Source organism: Mchenga conophoros, linkage group LG3, assembly GCF_057382185.1.
Source record: "Mchenga conophoros isolate Kocher_MC1m ecotype Shallow Benthic linkage group LG3, M_conophoros_male_GT1.1, whole genome shotgun sequence".
Classification (NCBI taxonomy): domain Eukaryota; kingdom Metazoa; phylum Chordata; class Actinopteri; order Cichliformes; family Cichlidae; genus Mchenga; species Mchenga conophoros.
Window position 1 is genome coordinate 34,411,365 of NC_140528.1, and position 23,347 is coordinate 34,434,711.

A 23,347-nucleotide genomic window follows, 5' to 3' on the forward strand; every position below is an offset into this window, starting at 1 on the left:
CCTCTGACACACGTGCACGGACTAAAAACATGCTTTATTTGACTGAAATGCAGTTCAGCAGGTTTTGGATGAGCTAGTTTCTGAGAGGTTTCTGAGCTGCAATGACATGTTTTTGTTTTTCAACACCTGATTAGCATCGCTGTCATCATCCTGCCTACCTCTAAATATTTCCTCTTTGCATCATTTTTCTCTGGACAATGAATCACCTGTTTCACTTTTTCTGAGTAAACTTTAATGACATTAGACTTGCACAGCGCTCTATCATGAATGAAACATGCAACTAAAGTCTTTCAGGTCTGTGTTCACTTCGTTAACTTAACTGGGATGTTTGTTTGGAAAAGTGCGACAGAACTGAGCTCAGTACTTACAAACAAAGGCAAACTCACAGTGCTTTTGTGGAACGACTAATAAAATGTTAAATATGTCAATTCTGTAATTGTAAATTTTTCTCAGTTGATTTATTTATTTTTATTTTGCAGTTGGAAACTGTTTTCTCTGACTGAGCTCCATCATGTTTGTCTTCACTGACTCTTCATCCCAGATGTTTTGAACAAGGCCCCACATATTTCTGCCCGTTTCAGGCACTTAATAAAACCAGCATCAGACCTTAATATGAAGCATCAGAGAGAAGGAGACAGCTTCAGTTTATTTCAGTGGATCACAGCCTGTGAGATAAGAGCATGTGTGGATTGAGTGGCATCAGGAATGTTTTTGTCAATTTGTTTTCATACATTTGACTTTGACCGACATAATTAGCTCACTTGCTCATGAGCTCAGGTATAGCTACCGTGAGCAAAAAATGTGATTTATTTATTTTTTACATTACATGATTTATTTCATTAAACAGTTAATGCCATTGGGATTAGAATTTTTTAAGATAAACCTGTGTACAAAACAAGCAAACAAACATTAAGAGTTTTGTTATAAACAACACATCTGTGGTTGATAAACCCAGAGAGCTGACTGACAGGAGTTCAACAGCTTATTAGTAAGTTTGTTTCTCAGAAGCACCTGAAGGTGACATCATATAATTTGGATTTAATCAGCCAACGCTACTTATCATCGTTTCCCAGCTGTGATAGTGTGAAAAGCAGGAAACATCCTGGACAGGTCATAGGTCTGTTGCAGGGTCAGCACACATTCACAGATATACAGCTACTTTAGGATGAACGGTTAACACGTGTGCCTTTGGACTGTGGGAGGAAGCTGGAGTGTCCACACAGGGAGAACATGTAAACTCCACATTGAAAGGCTCGATAGATTCAAACCCCAAAACCTGTTGACTGTGAGGTGGGAGTGCTAAACACTAAGCAACAGCAATCTCTGCAGCACCATGTCCCTTATTCTGTGCACACATGTGTATAATATAACATCTTAAACACCCATTCAGAAAGTGGGGATTACAACAGCTACTTCACCTTAAATATCTTAAATCTTAAAGACTTAATTAAGAGAACTTTATCCATCCATCCATCTTCATCCGCTTGATCCGGGGCCGGGTCGCGGGGGCAGCAGCCTAAGCAAAGAGGCCCAGACCTCCCTCTCCCCAGCCACCTCCTCCAGCTTATCCGGGGGAACACCAAGGCGTTCCCAGGCCAGCCGAGAGATATAATCTCTCCAGCATGTCCTGGGTCTGCCCCGGGGCCTCCTCCCGGTGGGACATGCCTGGAACACCTCACCCAGGTGGCGCCCAGGGGGCATTCTGGTCAGATGCCCGAACCACCTCAGCTGGCTCCTTTCGATGTGGAGCAGCAGCTGCTCTACTCTGAGCCCCTCCCGGATGGCCAAACTTCTCACCCTATCTCTAAGGGAGAGGCAGCCACCCTTCGGAGGAAGCTCATTTCTGCCGCTTGTATCCGCGATCTCGTTCTTTCGGTCACTACCCACAGCTCGTGGCCATAGGTGAGGGTAGGGACGTAGATCGACCGGTAAATTAAGAGCTTCGCTTTTACACTCAGCTCCCTTTTCACCACGACGGACCGTTGCAGCGTCCCCCTACAGGGTGTGTTCCCCCTGTAGTTGAAACACACCCTCCGGTCTCCCCTCTTAAAGATGGGGACCACCACCCCGATCTGCCAGTCCAGGGGTACTGCCCCTGATCTCCACGCAACATTGTAGAGGCGTGTCAATCAGGACAGCCCTACAACGTCCAGAGCCTTCAGGAACTCGGGGCGGACCTCATCAACACCAGGGGCTCTGCCACCAAGGAGTTGTTTAACTGCCTCAGTGACCTCGCCCCCGGAAATTGGCGGGTCATTCCCCTCATCCCCAGACTCTGCTTCCTCCTCGGAAGATGTGTCAGTGGGATTAAGGAGGTCCTCGAAGTATTCCTTCCACTGCCTGACAATTTTCTCAGTCGACGTCAACAGCGCTCCGCCAGCACTATACACAGTGCAGGTAGAGCACCGCTTTCCCCTCCTGAGACACCTGACAGTTTGCCAGAATCTCTTCGAGGCAGTCCGAAAATCTTTTTCCATGGCCTCTCCGAACTCCTCCCACACCCGAGTTTTTGCTTCAGCCACTGCCCGAGCCGCATTCCGCTTGGCCTGTCGATACCTGTCGGCTGCCTCCGGAGTCCCACAGGCTAACCAAGCCCGACAGGACTCCTTCTTCAGCCTGGTGGCTCCCTTCACCTCTGGTGTCCACCATTTGGTTCGGGGATTACCACCACGGCAGGCACCAACCACCCTGCGGCCGCAGCTCAATGCAGCAGCTTCGGCAATGGAGACGCTGAACATGGTGCATTTGGACTCAATGTCCCCAGTCTCCCTCGGAATGCTGTTGAAGCTGTGCCAGAGGTGTGCGTTGAAGATCTCGCGGACTACCCTGGAGGACGGGGCTGTGGCCCCCCCACACTCCCTAGCAGATCATTACATGGAGAAACCTTTGGAATGCAAGCATGCTGATCCACACAGGTATGCACACATGGGTATTCACAGACGCGGACTAAAGCTTTCTTGGCTGCTGCCTCAAAGCACACTGTGCGCTGTCTATCTTGCGTGCTGCACAATATCGTTTATTATTTAGTAAATATTGATATCTATGACTAGCTAGTTTATTGTGATGGTGCTTTGTTTTCTCTATTATTATGTTACTCTTTGTTGTTTGCTGTCTCCTCTGTTTGTTTTTTTTGTTTGTTTGTTTTTTTTTTTCTCCATACAGGTGACCCAGGAGTTCTTTTTTTTTTTTCTCTCTCTCTTCCCCCCCCTTCTCACCGTCTCTTCTCCCCTTTGGTTTTCTTTCTTTCTCTCCCCCTCTTTCTCTCATTCATTCCCCCTGTCCTATTTATTAAAAAAAAAAAAAAAAAATGACAAAGGATGAACTGAAGCTCTGCCATCACGTAATGTCGCATACTGCTGTTTCTGATGTCATTTAAAAAAAAAAAAAAAAAAAAAAAAAAAAGAAGATCTCGCGGACTGGGGCCTCTGCTAGACGTTCCCAGCACACCCTCACTACCCGTTTAGGTGCACCAGGTCTGTCCAGCGTCCTCCCCCGCCACCTGATTCAACTCACCACCAGGTGGTGATCAGTTGACAGCTCAGCCCCTCTCTTTACCCGAGTGTCCAGAACATATGGTCGCAGGTCTGGTGATACGATTACAAAATCGATCATCGACCTACGGCCTAGAGCGTCCTGGTGTCACGTGCACTTATGGACACTCTTATGTTCGAACAAGGTGTTCATTATGGCCAAACTGTGGTTAGCACAGAAGTCCAATAACAAAGCACCGCTCGGGTTCAGATCAGGGAGGCCGTTCCTCCCAATCACGCCCCTCCAGGTCTCGCTGTCGTTACCCACGTGCGCATTGAAGTCTCCCAGCAGGCCAACAGAGTCTCCAGGTGGAGCACCTGAGTAGAGGTGAGCCCGACTATATCTAGCCGATACCTCTCAACCTCACGCACTAACTCAGGCTCCTTCCCCACCAGAGAGGTGACATTCCATGTCCCTATTGCCAGTCTTGGCAGCCGGGGGTCAGTCCGCCAGGGCCTTCGCTCCTGGCCGCCACCCGGCACACAATGCACCCGACCCCTATGGCGCCTCCTGCGGGTGGTGGGCCTGCGGGAGGATGGGCTCATGTCTCCTCTTCGGGCTGTGCCCGGCCGGGCCCCATGGACTAAGGCCCAGCCACCAGACGCTCGCCCTCAGGCACCCTCCCCGGGCCTGGCTCCAGGGCGGGGCCCCGGTAACCCTATCCAGGGCAGGGTAAACTGTTCCCTCGATGTGCTTTTCATAAGGGTCTTCAGAATCGCTCTTTTCTTGCTCCTCCCCTTTTGTGAGTGTGGACGCTTCATCTCTTTGCTCTTTGCTTCTTTTATTGATTTTTATGCTGATTTTTTTCCCTTTTTTCCTTATGAGCTTACCTGCGATAGCTTCTGGACACTTATAGATCATTAGGACTAAAGTGTTCTTAACAGAAACAGCAACATTTTTATAGTTACCTTATCCTCAGCGCTCCGTGTGTCTGTGGCCTAGACACAGCTGAAGCCTGATTACAGCGTCTGGGCACCGAACAGCCTCAATAGCCTGGAAAGGGGCTAACCGCTAGGCTAACTAGCAACAAGATGCCTTCCCTCTCCACAGATAACTACCACAGCCTCCTGCAGAAGATTGCAGTACTGGAGACAAAAATTCATCGCTTAGAAGTAAACGTGGAGGTAAATGGACTGTGTGGAAATGAAACAACTTTGCCTTTGATTCAAAACAATGGCGATGAGCAAGCTAGTACACAGCTAAGGAGCACAGATAACATGACCAAGAAAGTAGACTCTGTGCATTATTATAAATCCTCAAGTGATAATCCCCCCTTGGACTGTCTTGGTGCAAAACCAAGACATAAATCATGTCTCCTGGAAGGGGGAGGACGTACCACAGGCAGGGCACAGCGAGCTGAAATCTCTGAAACCGACTGGCCTTCACTTCCTACGAGACAGAGAAGCTCTTCTACCCCTGTATACGGGAGGAAACGGGACTGGACAACCGTGAATAGGAAGAATAACAGCAAACCTCCAAAACAACTGAATGTGAAACTGCAGAACAGATTTGCTCCACTATCAAAGGACCCTGGATCTATATCGGACAACCATCCATCTAAAAGCAGCGAAGTAAGGTCTGAAAATCTGTTGAAAAGTGAAAGGCCACAGGGAAAGCTAAAGGCTAGGCCTGAAACTCTGATTGTGGGTGACTCTGCCGTAAAGGATGTACAAAGGATGTGCGGTAAGAACACTAAAGTCCTCTGCTTTCCTAAGGATATGGTCAACAACCTGAAGGAGAGAATTCTTCAAATTGCAGATGAATATCCAACTGTGACAAACATTGTTCTGCATACAGGGTCAAACGATGTGTCCGAACAACAGTCGGAGGTTCTGAAACGGGACTTTACTGGATTATTAAATACTGTAAACTCTCTGAATGCAGCTGTATTCATCAGTGGACCTGTACCGCCGGTCAGAGGAGGAGACGAGAGATTCAGCAGGTTGTTTACACTGAATAAATGGCTTATATCAGCATGTGCCGACCACTCAGTGCATTTTATCGACAACTTTAATATTTTTTGGGAACGCAGGCATCTGTTTAAAGCAAATGGATTTAATTTTAACAAGTCAGGGGTGAAACTGTTCACCTCCAACTTGTTTTATTCCATACGTCATCCATCTGTGCTTGGTGCCAAGGCTGAGATAAACGAGGAGTTATCTCATAAAGAGGAACAAACAGTACTCCAAGAACAGACAAAGCCCAGCAGAAACCTTGAGGAGGAGCTCCATCTGCCCCCACCCGGGAAGAGCCTCAGAAAGGAGAGACACCTAAGGCATCTGAGGAAGAGCCTCAGAAAGGAGAGACATCTAAGGCAAGAAGAGGGGTCCCTATTTGCCTCCAACTCTCTCAACAACACCAACGACCAGGACAAGGGACCACGACCTTCCCCAGTCCCCAAAACCCCTGACAGGCCATCACCCTCCTCCCCCTCCCTTTCTCCCTCCTCCCCACACCTGAAATTCACTGAGGAGATGATGGAGCGGGTCAATGCTGGGCTCAGATCTACCCCCCGTCCCAATCCCTTTTTGTCCCCCATAAACCCCCCACCAGAGCGGCCAAAGGTTCGCCATCGAGCCCCACCCTCAACAGAGCAATCGAAGTCACATTGCCCAGCCTCGCCCCCCTTAGTTCCTCCTTACCATCTTCATGCTCTGTCTCCGCAGTCTGATGTGTGATGTGTGAAGGGTCCGGGCTGTGAGGATTATGGCAGTGGTGACTTTTCCCAGGAGAAGCTGGGACCCTGTTTACTAGAAGGTTTTAAAATCTCTGTACTTTTAGGTGACAGGAGACATGTGGCCTGGTCAAAACACAGAGAGCTGCACTCTAAAAGATCTTTAAACATAGTAAACATACCTTGTGTGCCACAGACTGCTCCCAAACACGAGGGGACAAGTAATACCTCTAAAACACTTAAGTTGGCTTTATTAAACGTTAGATCTTTAGCTGGGAAAACAATTTTAATTAATGATTTAATCACTGAGCACAGCCTTGATTTTATGTTTTTAACTGAAACTTGGTTGGACCAAAGTAACAGTGGAGCTGTTCTCATCGAGACGACCCCTCCTAACTACAGTTTTATCAGTGAGGCCAGGGTGAGCAGGAGAGGAGGGGGGGTTGCTGTCTTATTTAATGAATCATTTCAATGTAAGCAGCTATCTCCTGGAAGTTTTCAGTCTTTTGAATATGTGGCTTTACAGCTGAAGGCCCCATCCAAAGTTGTGTTTCTTAATGTTTACAGGTCTCCCAAATACTGCACAGACTTTTTTAATGACCTCAGTGAACTGCTGTCTGTGATCTGTGTTGATGTTGACTGTGTAATTATTGTTGGGGATTTTAACATCCATGTGGACAACCCTCAGGACAAAGGGACTAAAGACCTGAGTAACATTCTGGGCAACTTTGGGCTGACTCAACATGTAACAGAGGCCACACATAATAGAGGACACACTCTTGACCTACTGATCTCCAAAGGCCTGAGCATTTCAAAGGTTACTGTGTCTGATGTGGGCATGTCTGATCATTACTGTGTTTTCTTTGAAAGTAAAATCTCAGCCCACACAAATATATCAACAACAGTGATCACAAAACGGTGTATAACTGAACACAGTAGTGCAATTTTTAACCAGGTCTTCCCATTAACACCTGACCTGTCCAGAGGGTCAGTCAATGAGCTCGTCAATAGCTTCAATGCTAACATGTTAAATGTAATGGACACTATTGCTCCCATTAAGGTGAAGGTTATCTCTGGAAGGAAAAAGTCTCCATGGAGAAACTCCACACTGGTGAAAAATGAAAAAAGAGAGTGTAGGAAAGCTGAGCGCAGATGGAGAAAAACAAACCTCCAGGTTCATTATGACATTTATAAAGAGAAACTTCACAATTATAATTTACAACTGAGGAGTGCAAGGAGGTCCTACTTCTCTGACATCATCACTAAAAACAGCCATAATGCTCGGGTCTTATTTTCTACAGTTGACAGGCTAACAAACCCTCCTGTGTCAGTGGCAGCTGAACTTCATTCGACCATGGCCTGCAATGACTTTGCCAAATTCTTCACAGAAAAAATCCAAAAAATTAGACAAGCTATTGGTACATCAACAGCAGATCCAGGATATGTACTGTGTCCACCAAAAAACTGTTTAAATACCATGAAACAGTTTAAACCTATTAACAGCAAAGACCTGGAGGACATCTTAGGTCAACTGAACTCCTCCTCTTGCTGTTTAGATGTCCTGCCAACAAGTTTTTTCAAAAAGGTCTCAAAGACTTTAGAGTCAGACCTGTTACAGATCGTCAACTTTTCTTTATTATCAGGTGTGTTTCCAGAATCACTAAAAACTGCTGTAATTAAACCTATACTGAAAAAGGACAATCTTGACAAGACACAAATGAACAACTACAGGCCGATCTCAAATCTCCCATTTTTAAGTAAGATCATTGAAAAAGCAGTTTCTCAACAGCTCAATTACTTAAAACAGAATAATTGCTACGATGCCTTCCAGTCAGGTTTTAGACAGAACCACAGCACTGAAACCGCTCTGACCAAAGTGTTTAATGACATATGTCTGAATACAGACAGTGGAAAAATGTCAGTCCTAGTTTTACTGGATCTCAGTGCAGCATTTGATACAGTTGACCACAACATATTACTCAAACGACTGGAGAACTGGACAGGTCTTTCAGGAACTGTACTAAACTGGTTCAAAACATACTTAGAAAACAGGAAATACTTTGTATCAATAGGTAACTTCACATCTGAGCAGACAAGTATCACATGTGGAGTTCCCCAAGGTTCTATCTTGGGACCCCTTCTGTTTAACATTTACATGCTCCCACTGGCACAGATTATAAACAACAACAAAATAAACTATCACAGCTATGCAGATGACACACAAATATATATCACAATGTCACCAGGAGACCGAGGCCCTGTACAGGCTCTTGGTAAATGCATTGAGGAAATCAATGACTGGTTGTGCCACAATTTTCTCCAGCTAAACAAAAACAAAACTGAGGTAATAGTCTTTGGCGCCAAAGAAAAACGATTACAGGTCACCAGAGAACTTCAATCTATACATCTAAAAACCACAAACCAGGCGAGAAATTTGGGTGTAGTGATGGATGCAGACCTAAACTTAGAAAAACACATTAAGACAATAACAAAGTCAGCATACTATCACCTCAAGAATATTTCAAGGATAAAAGATCTGATGTCTCAACAGGACCTGGAAAAACTAGTCCATGCATTCATCTTTAGTAGGCTTGATTACTGTAACAGCATCTTTACAGGTCTACCTAAAAAATCAGTCAGACAACTACAGCTCATTCAGAACTCTGCTGCTCGAGTCCTCACTAAGACCAAAAAAGTGGACCACATCAGTCCAGCTCTGAGGTCTTTACACTGGCTGCCTGTCCGTCAGAGGATAGACTTTAAAGTTCTGATGCTGGCCTATAAAGCTCTGAATGGTTTAGGACCAAAATACATCAATGACCTCCTGACCCAGTATGAACCTTCCAGATCCCTCAGGTCATCTGGATCCGGTCTTTTATCAGTTCCCAGAGTCAGAACCAGACACGGAGAAGCTGCATTGAGCTTTTATGCTCCTTATATCTGGAACAAACTCCCAGAAAGCCTCAGATCAGCTGAAACACTCAGTTTATTTAAATCCAGGTTGAAGACTCACCTGTTCTCAGCTGCATTTGAATAAAGCACCAAATCCACACTTTAAGCTTAAATTTCAAAACTTACATTTAACTACTGATTTTATCTACTGTTCTGATTTTATCTGTTTTGATTTTATATACTGTTTTGTTTGTTTGTTTGTTTGTTTGTTTGTTTGTTTGTTAATTAGTTAGTTAGTTTATTTGCTTGTTTTAATCAATTTTAAATCATGCTTTTTATTTGTTTTTGTTTCTAATGTCTCTGTAAAGCACTTTGAATCACCTTGTTGTTGAATTGTGCTATACAAATAAACTTGCCTTGCCTTTGTCGGGTCCCTCACCCAGGACCAATTTGCCATGGGAGACCCTACCAGGGGGCAAAAGCCCCCAGACAACATAGCCCCTGGGATCCCTGGGACACACAAACCCCTCCACCACGATAAGGTGGCGATTCAAGGAGGGGATAAAAAGTGTTTGTATCTGTAATAATCAGAAAAATGCACCATTTGTGGCCTACAGCATTTAAACACTGAACCAGCTAATGTGTGTCATATTGTGTAATGTGGTGGGACTGGTGGAAAACTTCAGTGAAGAGTAGCTGACCTCTGGCTCTGATGAAAACTCAGAACACACACACACACACAAGTAATTGTAAGAAGACAGGCCTAAAGTCACAGTCTGGCTTTGCTGCTGGGCATAAGAAATACATACGAATTTCAACTTTATTTATTTCTCTATAAAGATTATAAAGATAAGTAGTTTATGTCATTGTTGGTAAGATTTTTAATGATAAACCTGTGTGCAAAACAAATAAAGGAACATTAACAGTTTAAGTAGCTCCTGTCTTAAACATTTATTTATGTGTTTTGTTCTCTTCCACCCAGAGAGCTGACTGACAGGAGGAATGTCAGGATGGGTGTGTACTAATGGAAAATGTAAAGAGGAACGCGGAAACTTTCATCATCTCTGAAACACAAACACAGTAAACGTATCTGTTTGACTGGCATGCAGTTCAACAGCTTATTAGTGAGTTTGTTTCTCAGAAGCATCTCAGGGTGACGTCACATGATTTGGATTTCCTCAGCCAACGCTACCTATCAACCTATCCCAACTTTGATGTGTGAAAAGCAGGATACATCCTGGATAGGTCACAGGTCTGTTACAGGGTCAGCACACGTACACAGATATGCAGCCACTTTAGGAGTAACATGTGTGTCTTTGGACTGTAGGAGGAAGCTGGAGTGTCCAGAGAGAATTGTCAGGGAAAACATGACAACTCCACACTAAGTGTTAAATATAATGTCCAAGCCTAAATTCAGTGTTTAAATGTGAATGGGATTTGTTATTACATAAACATACAACAATTAGCAGTAACTCACATTTTATCTTTTTTATTTTATACAAGAAATGCATAATAACTGTAAGTTAAAAATCATATTTATAAAAACGAGAAAGGACCATTTTATCTCTTCAACAATTGCTTTTTAATTTTAGTGAACATGTTTTGTAACCAAGGCAGCACTGTGGTTAGCACTGTTGCTGCACAGCAAGAAGGTCCTGAGTTCAATTCCAACATCAGGCCGGGGTCTTTCTGTGTGGAGGTTGCATGTTTGCCGATGGGTCAGTGAGATGTCGTCTTTCTCACCCGATGACACGGTCATGGCTGAAAACTCACTGATTCTGATCCGTCGGCGGGTCCGCGCTTTGTGTTTACGCTCTTCTTGTGATTATGAAGCTGCAGGTTTGATCTCTCTCCAAACAATATTGACTGAACCAACAGCAAAAGAAGATCCAAACTACACTTCACATAAACATCGTCATGAATTCCCTTAGTTTCGCGCTTCCACCACGGTAAAAATCACTTCATGCACAGCTTTCTCTCTCTCTCTCTCTCTCTCTCTGTGTATACTCCAAGAACAGTTTCCCGTCTAAAAATCTGTTTTCTGCATTATTCACTTGCTTGTTACGCACAAGTTGTTTACAGCTCTGTCAGACACTGTTTTTTTTCCTTTTACTTACTTCCAAAAAAAGCCCCATTTCTGCTGTTCAATGGGCTTCTCAACAAATTTAAACTTTTTAAAATTATGCAAAATTGCAAACGCTCAGCTGTGTCTCTAATAAAACCTTTGTAACTTTGCTCTGCTTCACTTCAGCAGCATCAGGTAATGTTCATATGTTGATTAATGGTTTTCTTTCGTTTTTGATCTACTGCAGAATATTTTTACAAAATCCCAGGCCAGGAAAATCACCTTCATGTTTTTCTCTGTTTTATCCTCTTTGACACAAAGGCATCTGCTGTGATGCTTATACACCTTTGCTGAAGTCTTGCAAGTGTCAGATTTCTATTTATAGATATAAAAATATAGAAATGTACTGAATGTGTCTGAATTATAATATTTCTGACTGTCTGAGGCAAAATTTTCCTGATTCAAATCAAATCGAATTGAATTGAATCCTAGATTGAATCGATTCGGGAACTTGTGAATTGGAATTGAATCGATTCTAGAAATCAGTGACGAAACCCAGCCCTACTTAGGAACACCTTGCTGGTGCTGGCTTGCACCCAGTACAGAGGACAGGTCAGAGCTAAAGAGAAACGACATCCAGATTACCTCAAAGTTTGACATTTAACAAAACAATAGAGAAAAGCAGTAACTTCCAGGACACAGACTGATGGGGTTCAAGCAGAGAAAGGAGGAAACAGCTGTCTTGTTTACCTCCTACGCAAACCGGATGTTTGATATAGAGAAACAAGAGAGAGAGGACCATTACAGAGTTCCTATGAGCAGCCACAGCAGACATGATTTCTCCATCATGCTTCTTGTGTTCTTGATCCATTTCTTTTTTTGAACAGTTCAGTCACATCCAGTAAAAGCCCTCATCCTTCTTTCTCTGTGAGCGAGTGTTTTGATTGCCTCCACTGTTCTGCTTCTTATATTTCAATACATGAATAAATAATAAATAAAGCAATCAATTATACTGTAAATGATCATAATTATACTGTATATAAATTTTGTCTATAATTCGTAAAATCTGGATATTTTAGAAATCCCAGTAAGTGCCTTTAAACCTTTTATGGACTCCATCAAACTAACTGAACCTTCAGGGGAGAAAAGTCAATGCAGATAAAAACCTAAAACTGGATTTCAATAAAGATTTAACTTCTGGCAAAGCTGCTAAAGCAAATGAAAACCATCAACAAAACTTCATTGCTGATGAAAAGGAAACATTAAAGAATTGCTCGAAGGAAAACCATCAACTACAGCTGGTACAGTCCTGCACACTTACCAATGAGAGAGTCCGAACAGGTTGAATCTCCCGTGGTAATACTAGGTATGGACCGATCCGATATTACGTATCGGTATCGGTTCGATACTGACCTAAATTACTGGATCGGATATCGGAGAGAAATAAAAAATGTAATCCGATCCATTAAATATCCCATAGCGTAACTCAGCTCATAACCTTAGCAGTATGCCTCACGTGATAGAGCAGCTGTGGCGTGCGAGACCTGTCGGCAGTCGGGTTGAGCATTTGGAGCCTCGCTACCAAACCAATATTTCATCTCCCAGAAAGTTATCCCAAGAACTAAAGCAAGTTTGTCTAGCAAAGTTTTGCCAGGGGGGCAGGTGGGGCATCAACAGGGAAAGGGGGGCACAAAGAAATATCTTTCTTTCTTATTTTCATTTAAAATGTCTAGCTTTTAATAAATAGTTATCTGAATCTTACAACCAAAGTTTTAATCTGATGTAAAATGTATAGAAATCCATTACTGTATATAGTAACTATTAAGTCTAATATACCCTAGTAAGCTGTAGTACTTTTTCCTTTGGGAAGGTGCCATCTGTGCAGTCTGCAGTTCTGTTGTAGAAAGATTTTGAATCTATTTAATTATTGTAGGAATATAATCGATTTCGGTTCAATTTTTTATACATGCATTAAATTAAAGTTGATTACGTTGATTGAGCAGGTTGCTGGTTCGAGTCCCGGCTCCAACAGTCTCGGTCGTTGTGTCGTTGGGCAAGACACTTCACCCGTTGCCTACTGGTGGTGGTCAGAGGGCCCGGTGGCGCCAGTGTCCGGCAGCCTCGCCTCTGTCAGTGCGCCCCAGGGTGGCTGTGGCTACAATGTAGCTGCCATCACCAGTGTGTGAATGTGTGTGTGAATGGGTGGATGACAAAATGTAGTGTAAAACGCTTTGTGGTCCATAGTAAAGCGCTATACAAATACAGGCCATTTACCATTTTTTTATACAAAAAGCAGCAAGATTTTAAATAAACTGTTTTATTGATTGAAAAAACACTATATCGGATTCATATCGGTATCCAAATTTATGATATCAGTATCGTCTCGGACATGGTATCGTGCCATCTCTAGTTAGTACTGGAGGGTCGAATGACTGCAGAGTGGACCCAGATCTGTACCATAGAGAGTAAGTGACACATTAAGAAAAAAAAGTTTTATTTTTCTGATTCTCCTTTATAGATGTGCACTAGCTGTACAGGAGAAAAGGGGATGACAGTTGAGTCAGTGTCACAAACACACACAAAGTTGTGTATTTAAGGGAAATGTAAAGAGAAGCGCTGAAACATTCATCTTCTCTGACACACACAAATAACAAAAATGTCTCTGTTTCACTGGCATGCAGTTCAACAGTTTATGGTGAGTTGGTTTCTCACACACACCTGAAGATGAAGTTGAAGTTGATGAAGTCAAATGCATTGATGAGTGCAGCACTCTGACATCCCAAAAGCTGTACAAATGTGAGAAAATGAGCCACATCTTGTCCAGAGAGCACGACTGTGACTTCATGTTAGACCCTCCTCAGCACTCCCTGAAATAAAACAGAGACACAGACTTTATGATCAGTTTATTTGAACATTTGATCAGGGCCTCAGTCGCAACTGTGTACTTATGTAAACCTGTGATTGTATATTCTTACTCTTTTCTCATCAATGCTATGTTGTGTACGTGCTTGGCTCTCTCTCTGTGGATCTTATCATAAATAAGTATGTCTGTGTTTCATTGTGTGTTTTTTTTAAAGGAGGATATATATTTAGTTTCTTTTCTGTGAAAATGTGATAAAGGTTTGCAGCATTACCCACGATCACAGTAAGTTCACTGGAATCCTGCTCATCCAGTTTGTTTTGTTGTTGTTTGTTGATTGTAGCTGATGTTAGAAAAGCTTTAGAAAGGAGTTCCACCTCCACTACATGCTACATCAACACGTTCTCACTCCTAACTAGTCATATACACGTAAAATCTCTGTCTTGTTCCTGTTTCTTTCATTTAAGGAATATTTCTAAACTGCAACATATGGTCTCCTTAGCTGAACTGGAAAAAATTGTCCATGCATTTGTGTCATCGCGTTTAGATTATTATAATTCCCTGTTTACCAGCTTGGATAAATCATCACTTTCTCGCCTCCAAGCTATACAAAACGCAGCAGCCAGACTACTAACTTGCTCTAGCAAGCGAGCTCACATCACTCCTATTTTATGTTCTTTACATTGGCTCCCAATAGATTTTAGAATTCGTTTTAAAATTATTGTTTTAACGTACAGCGCACTAAATGGCCAAGCCCCAGATTATTTATCCAAGCTTCTCACAAAATACACTACTGCTCGCCGTCTCCGCTCACAGACTAAGAGTTTGTTTGTTTCTCCCAGAACACGTCTGAAGACGAAAGGGGTCTGTGGCACCAATGCTGTGGAAAAGTCTACCTCTACAACTACGTTTGGTTGACTCTGTGGAATCTTTTAAAAAGCAGTTAAAAACTTTACTGTTCAAACAAGCTTTCTGTTGACCAATGCTTTTTACATTTTTATATTTTTAATTTACATTTAAACTCTATATTGTGTATATTGTGCAGCTGATTGACTGAGCAATGTCATGACGTGTGTGTACTGATGGAAAATATAAAGAGGAACACGGAAACATTCATCATCTCTGACACAGTAGAAATATCTGTTTGACCGGCAGTTCAACAGCTTATTAGTAAGTTTGTTTCTCATTATTATTTGTAAATATGTGTACAAATGGTTGGTTTTTTGTACTGTTTTTATCAATAAATCTCAGCAACAAAGGACAAACACCCATGTGTGTTGATTTCTCCCTAAGATGGCAAACTGAAACACTCCAAGTTGGTGACTTTTGGAGATTTATTTCCCTGGATGATTGAGAATGCATCAAGATGAAACACAAAAGGAAGTTCACAGCTTTTAGCAGCTCCCCCACCCCCTCATCCACACACCCCCACTCCCCTCCCTCCTGAATTCCTTTTTAACTACCTAATATACATATGAATGACTAGCCAATTTAGCTTCCACTTGGCTGAAGCTAAAGCTTAGCTAAAAGCCTACCAGCCATTTGGCTGGTGGCGGGTTTTATAGGTAGAAAGGTAGAAGCCTGGGACTCCTAGTGTTAAGGGTTTCCTATCAGAAACAGTCAGCAGTCAGAGAAACTGGGAACTCTGTGATCCACAAAACACACGAGCAGACGAGAAGAGACCTCTTGGTGAAGCGGCTCTCCACTCTTTATTTTTCTGGTCTCAGACAGTGTTTCAGACTGAACTCAAAGTGAAGTAAAGGAAACTGTGACAGAGGTGTAACCTCTCTCAGAGGTGTTCAAGTTTTTTCAGAAGGAAGTACAGAAAAAATATCTGACATTTTAAAAAGATTTATTTGCTTCAGTGGGTGAAAGTACAAGTTACAGCACTGGACCTCTGTGTGAAATCAACCATCTGTCTTCACACAAAGGATGATTCTGATTGGGCCGTACAGTTTTTATACTGCGACAATAACAAGCATTATTATGTCCATCTTCTTCCAGAACCAACATGGCAGTCTGCTGTATCCCTACGGATCCTTTCTTCGTTCATGTCCAAATTCGCCTCGTATTTGCTCCTTCCTCTGTAAGAAAGAGAAAAGAAAATCACCTTCCTGCCTAGCCTTCATTATTTAATATTATCCTGCTGCTGATTCTAAGATCTAGTTCAGGACATTCTGTTCAGACTCCCTTTGGTCCAGAGAATATCTTTATAACCATTATCTAGTGTGATGTGTAAGCATGCAGCAAAAGGACCCTTAATCACTCTACGTCTGCTCTTCAATATTTCAGCCCAGTCATAGCTCTGGATGAAGCTGTTGACCCTAAAAACACGAATCACCAACTCGATTACAAACGCACGGCATTGTGTATATAAAAATAATAAAACGGCTTTATTTAATCATTTTCAACCCCAACAAGTGTGGCTGTTTAAATAAGCCAGGCTGCTATTTCAGAAAATGCTGACCTGCTGTTTCCAAACCCTCTCTGTGGTTTACAGAAAAATACATTTTCAACATGGACCAAAATCTCTGAGCAATGTGTCATGAAGGCAAATGGCTGTTAAACTCAATCCTTCTGAGGACTCCTTCATCAGTCTGTCATCTACAGTACTGTGGAGATTATTTACATGTTTATGTGATGAAAATAAACTTGTATTATCAATTTTTATTTTTTTGGTATTTTTGGGTAGAATATTAAATACAGAGATGTGATAATATTTGATTGTTTTGCTCTGAGATATGAATTACAGGTGTCTATCCCTTCCATACATGCGAGTGCTGTGGCCCTGACACCATCGTGGTATAAGCACCAATAAAAGTCCACACTCATCTTCATTATTAAGGCCATCTACAAAGTGCAACACCAACAAAACACAATAAAGTTTGGTGACTGTGTTTTTAATGGACGTCTACTTTAAATTACTTCCTCAAAGTGTGTCGAGTTCATCACTGTAAATTTATATATTAGTAAAAATGTTGAGGAAAAAAGCAGGTACTGAGGAACTTTTATATTTTCACGGTAAGAAGAAATTATTTAATAATTCTCCTAATTAAAAAAATTCACATTTTTATTCATCACGTCAGAATGATCGATAGGACTAGATGGCCGTGCAGTATAAAGTGATCTGGGAGAAACGCCACTGTATGTGAGTGAAGCAGCAACATGTTTTTGTGGTGTTGCACTTTGGGGAGGGTCCCTGAGCACTTCTCCCACAACCAGCCACACCTGGAGACCAGCGGTATTTTTTTCACATCCACCTTAATGTTGCGTATCAGCCGCTGATGGTTCTCTGATAAATATGTGACATTATTTCAAACTTATGTGGTTCTTTAATTAAATGAAAGGATAAACATGATCCAAACTGAAACCAAATGGAGGCTCTGCTCTTTCCACGGTGACTCATGCACCACCCACGCCCCAGAGAGTTTATCAACTTCAAGTTCAGACTAAGACTCGGAGCATGTTGAACCGGTTTACTGGATCAGAGATTGGGCAGGAAATACTCTCTGTTCGTTAGCAGTGAGGCAGGAATGGCTGAGTGTTAAGATGTGGATTCACATTGGAGTGATCAGGACTCTGTGCTGGCTGTTCTGCTTTGAAGAATGATGAAAAAGTTGCTGCCGTTCCTACTCCTTGGTAAGAAACTCCAAAAATATGGAAAAGTTTCAGAGTTTGGAAACTGCGCATTTCAGACAGGAAGGGTTTACAGCAGCCGTGTAAATGTGTTATTAGTGTTTTGGTGGTTTGTATGAACAGAGTAGCCTTATGAGTGATGGTTTGAGACAGTCTACGACCCATGATAACCTCCTCATAGGAGGTTATATGATTGTGGGAGCCTTCACTGTAAAATATGACAAACTCGAATTAATGTTTTCTGGTGTCCATGGGGACAGTGTAGCCATGACCTCACCAGCTGGTAATGTGCAAAGTACCAAATTGTGAACAAATGCAATGCAAAATTACGAATAAAATGTTTTTGCAGGAATTTCTTCCAATTGAATTGTCATTCCCAAAAAGAGAGAGTCAAACTATATTATTTTATAATTATTATATTGTATTACTGTGTGCAGGACAGACCCAAAAAGAAAAAAATGTACATATGCAGTTCAGTTACCATGACTACTGACGCTCACAGAAAAGTTTTACCCTTGGGGCCTGTGTAGGCTAGAGGTGGGAACCAATACTCACTGTTGGCCTCTGTTCCACATGGAGGCCAGTGTGGTTGTCTGTGGGAAAATCGACCATGCATTGCCCATAGAAATCTCTACAACTGATATTGTGGTTCATTGTTGTCTCAGACCAGCAGGTGGAGGTGAAGGTGGAGGAAGGCTCAGAGTCTGTCATCCTGCCCTGCAAAACAACACCTGACCTGCCTGAGGACACCACAGTGGAGTGGACTCGCTCTGACCCAGAACTCATGGTAGCCCATGTGTATTCAAACAGGAGTGACAACCTTAAGAACCAGGACAACCTTTACTGTGGTCGCACTAAGATGAATGAAGACCTGCTGAGAACTGGAGACCTCAGCCTGACCCTGAAATACCCCACAGAGAGAGACAGTGGAGGATACATCTGCACCATCTACAGGGACAAAAATATCCTGAGACAGAAAGTAGTGCTGCACCATGTCAGAGGTCAGTGCTGTAGAAACAGATCATTATTGCAGACATTTTAAGAGATACTTAATATTGATAACATACTTAATATTGAAAGATACTTAATATTGATAACATCTTAACAGATACTCTGACCCGTAACTATCGTGAAATGCTTCGAGTGGAAGTAGACACCTTTCGCACATGCGTGGTGCGGATCAGTGACATGTACAAGCTGTTCTTCTTCTGTGGTGGTAAACAGCAGGCTGACATGGAAACATGTGCTGACAGTAAATGTTGCAGCAGCTTCAGTAAATGTTCCTCCTTGAGTTGTGCTCAGTCATGTGGTGGAGAGCTTCAGATGTTCAGAGCAGACACATGAGATCTTCATGGTTTTTGTGCTGATGTGTGTGAGACATGGCCGACTGTGGAGGCTCAGGCTGTCTGTTCTTCTGCTCTTCATCCAACATGTCTGGAGCACTTTACAGGATGCTGCAGACTAGTTACCAAAGAACGAGTCAGGAACACATCAGGAACAAACTGAGACACAATCTGACTGAGACTAGAAGACAATGAGGGGACAGGGAGGTCATGTGACCATCACAGCTGCTGCTGATGTCATCATGTTGTGCTTTGTTGTCCTCTCAGTTTACCAGGTGGTGGTAGACTCAGGGATGGAGTCTGTCGTGCTGCCCTGCAAAACCACACTTCGCCTGCCTAAAGACGCTAAAGTGGAGTGGAAGGACAGAGATGACAGGAAGGTCCACGTGTATGAGAACGGCTCTGACCAGCCTGAAGAACAGGACGATGAATACAAGAACCGAACAAAGATGAAAAGAAACTTACTGGAACCTGGAGACCTCAGTCTGACCCTGAAACACCCCACAGATGGAGACCACTCCACCTACATCTGCACCATCTACAACAGGAAGGGAAACATTCTGATGAAGAAAGAAGTGCTGCTCACTGTCAGAGGTCAGTGCTGTAGATACAGGTCAAAGGTCAGAGGTCAGACTCATGATGGTGGTTCAATTCAATTCATCCATCCATCCATCCATCTTCATCCGCTTTATCCGAGGCCGGGTTGCGGGGGCAGCAGCCTAAGCAAAGAGGCCCAGACCTCCCTCTCCCCAGCCACCTCCTCCAGCTTATCCAGGGGAACACCAAGGCGTTCCCAGGCCAGCCGAGAGATATAATCTCTCCAGCGTGTCCTGGGTCTGCCCCGGGGCCTCCTCCCGGTGGGACATGCCTGGAACACCTCACCCAGGAGGTGCCCAGGGGGCATCCTTGTCAGATGCCCGAACCACCTCAGCTGGCTCCTTTCGATGTGGAGCAGCAGCTGCTCTACTCTGAGCCCCTCCCGGATGGCCAAACTTCTCACCCTATCTCTAAGGGAGAGGCCAGCCACCCTTCGCAGGAAGCTCATTTCTGCCGCTTGTAGCCGCGATCTCGTTCTTTCGGTCACTACCCACAGCTCGTGGCCATAGGTGAGGGTAGGAACGTAGATTGACCGGTAAATTGAGAGCTTCGCTTTTACACTCAGCTCCCTCTTCACCACGACGGACCGGTGCAACATCCGCATTACTGCAGCTGCAGCCCCAATCCGTCTGTCGATCTCCGGCTCCCTTCTCCTATCACTCGCGAACAAGACCCCGAGATACTTGAACTCCTCCACTTGGGGCAGGAACTCATCCCCGACCCGGAGTGGGCACTCCACCCTTTTCCGGCTGAGAACCATGGCCTCAGATTTGGAGGTGCTGATACTCATTCCCGCTGCTTCACACTCGGCTGCGAACCGCTCCAGTGCGAGCTGGAGGCCCTCACCCTATGAAGCCAACAGAACCACATCATCCGCAAAAATCAGAGATGAGATTCTGAGGCCACCAAAGCGAAAGCCCTCAGCTGTCATGAATCGCTGTGCGGCAGGCAGGAGTTGGACCCAAATTGCAGGACTCACAGACTCGGGGAGGTGAACTCAAAACACAGTTTTATTTGCTGGCAGGGAAAAAACAGACAAACTAAACTGGGAACAACAAACTAAGCACTCACAGAGAGACACAAGGAGATCCACACAGCATGAGGGACGACGCGACACTGACTCAGAGAAGCACAGGGTTTAAATACACTGGGAAGTAACGAGGGGAATGAGACACAGAAGGAGGGCACAGCTGGGAGAAATCAGGACTGACGAGACAAGCAAAGCAGGACACATTCACATAAGACACGGACCATCAAAGTATAACAGGAAGTATCATACAGAGACGCAAACTTGACACAGTGGAGACAGCAACTAAGAAACACAGAGACATAAACCATAAGGCAGAGGACTCTAAGAACCGAGAGACACAGAGGGGAACTCAAACATGCAGACACAGACTACACAGAACAGAGGGGACACAGAGAAACATGAAGGGCAAGGGATCGAAACTAGAAACCATAGAATAACTCACACAAGTACAATATTACAAACATCACAAGGAACTAAAAACGCTGGGTCAGGGGACCCAGGACCATGACATCAGCCACTTGGCTGCGCCTAGAAATCCTGTCCATAAAAATTATGAACAGAACCGGAGACAAAGGGCAGCCCTGGCGGAGCCCATCACCCACCAGGAACGAGTCCGACTTATTGCCGGCAATGCGAACCAAGCTCTTACAACAGTTGTATAGGGATCGAATGGCCCGTAACAATGGGCCAGACACCCCATACTCCCGCAACACCTCCCACAGGACACCCCGAGGGACACGGTCGAATGCCTTCTCCAAGTCCACAAAACACATGTAGACTGGTTGGGCAAACTCCCATGCACCCTCAAGTATCCTCGAGAGGATAAAGAGCTGGTCCAGTGTTCCGCGACCAGGACGAAAACCGCATTGTTCCTCCTGTATCCGAGGTTCGACTAGCGGACGAACTCTCCTTTCCAGCACCCTGGCATAGACTTTCCCAGGGAGGCTGAGGAGTGTGATCCCTCTGTAGTTGGAACACACCCTCGGGTCCCCCTTCTTAAAGATGGGGACAATCACCCCGGTCTGCCAGTCCACAGGTACTGCCCCTGATCTCCACGCAACATTGCAGAGGCGTGTCAACCAGGACAGCCCTACAACGTCCAGAGCCTTCAGGAACTCGGGGCGGACCTCATCAACACCAGGGGCTCTGCCACCAAGGAGTTGTTTAACTGCCTCAGTGACCTCGCCCCCGGAAATTGGCGGGTCATTCCCCTCATCCCCAGACTCTGCTTCCTCCTCGGAAGATGTGTCAGTGGGATTAAGGAGGTCCTCGAAGTATTCCTTCCACTGCCTGACAATTTTCTCAGTCGACGTCAACAGCGCTCCGCCAGCACTATACACAGTGCAGGTAGAGCACCGCTTTCCCCTCCTGAGACGCCTGACGGTTTGCCAGAATCTCTTCGAGGCAGTCCGAAAGTCTTTTTCCATGGCCTCTCCGAACTCCTCCCACACCCGAGTTTTTGCTTCAGCCACTGCCCGAGCCACATTCCGCTTGGCCTGTCGATACCTGTCGGCTGCCTCCGGAGTCCCACAGGCTAGCCAAGCCCGATAGGACTCCTTCTTCAGCCTGGTGGCTCCCTTCACCTCTGGTGTCCACCATTTGGTTAGGGGATTACCACCACGGCAGGCACCAACCACCTTGCGGCCGCAGCTCAATGCAGCAGCTTCGGCAATGGAGACGCTGAACATGGTCCATTCGGACTCAATGTCCCCAGTCTCCCTCGGAATGCTGTTGAAGCTCTGCCGGAGGTGTGCGTTGAAGATCTCGTGGACTGGGGCCTCTGCTAGACGTTCCCAGCACACCCTCACTACGCGTTTAGGTGCACCAGGTCTGTCCAGCGTCCTCCCCCGCCACCTGATCCAACTCACCACCAGGTGGTGATCAGTTGACAGCTCAGCCCCTCTCTTTACCCGAGTGTCCAGAACATATGGTCGCAGGTCTGGTGATACGATTACAAAATCAATCATCAACCTACGGCCTAGAGCGTCCTGGTGCCACGTGCACTTATGGACACTCTTATGTTCGAACAGGGTGTTCGTTATGGCCAAACTGTGATTAGCACAGGAGTCCAATAACAAAGCACCGCTCGGGTTCAGATCAGGGAGGCCGTTCCTCACAATCACGCCCCTCCAGGTCCTGCTGTCGTTACCCACGTGAACATTGAAGTCTCCCAGCAGGACAACAGAGTCTCCAGGTGGAGCACCTTCCAGCAGGATGGGCCCATGTCTCCTCTTCGGGCTGTGCCCGGCCGGGCCCCATGGACTAAGGCCCGGCCACCAGACGCTCGCCCTCGGGCACCCTCCTCGGGCACCCTCCCCGGGCCTGGCTCCAGGGCGGGGCCCCGGTAACCCTATCCCGGGCAGGGTAAACTGTTCCCTCGATATTCTTTTCATAAGGGTCTTCTGAATCGCTCTTTGTCTGGTCCCTCACCCAGGACCAATTTGCCATGGGAGACCCTACCAGGGGGCAAAAGCCCCCAGACAACATAGCCCCTGGGATCCCTGGGACACACAAACCCCTCCACCACGATTAGGTAGCGATTCAAGGAGGAGATTCAATTCAATTCAATTCAATTTTATTTATATAGCGCCAAATCACAACAAAAGTCGCCTCAAGGCGCTTCATAGATACAGAGAAAAACCCAACAATCGTATGACCCCCTATGAGCAAGCACTTTGGCGACAGTGGGAAGGAAAAACTCCCTTTTAACTGGAAGAAA

The 23,347-nt window shown here is 44.8% G+C and overlaps 1 protein-coding gene across 1 annotated transcript in view; it reads left to right on the forward strand.

Annotated features, from left to right (window-relative positions):
* The window catches only part of LOC146578318 (uncharacterized), a 50,471-nt gene extending 30,341 nt beyond the window's left edge, over positions 1-20,130 (forward strand). Inside the window, exons 11-14 of the mRNA XM_085267801.1 lie at positions 18,324-18,659; positions 19,269-19,400; positions 19,509-19,595; positions 20,108-20,130. Coding sequence (XP_085123927.1) covers positions 18,324-18,659; positions 19,269-19,400; positions 19,509-19,595; positions 20,108-20,130 — 578 coding nt within the window. The remainder of the gene's footprint in view (positions 1-18,323; positions 18,660-19,268; positions 19,401-19,508; positions 19,596-20,107) is intronic.
* Positions 20,131-23,347: the final 3,217 nt, after the last annotated feature.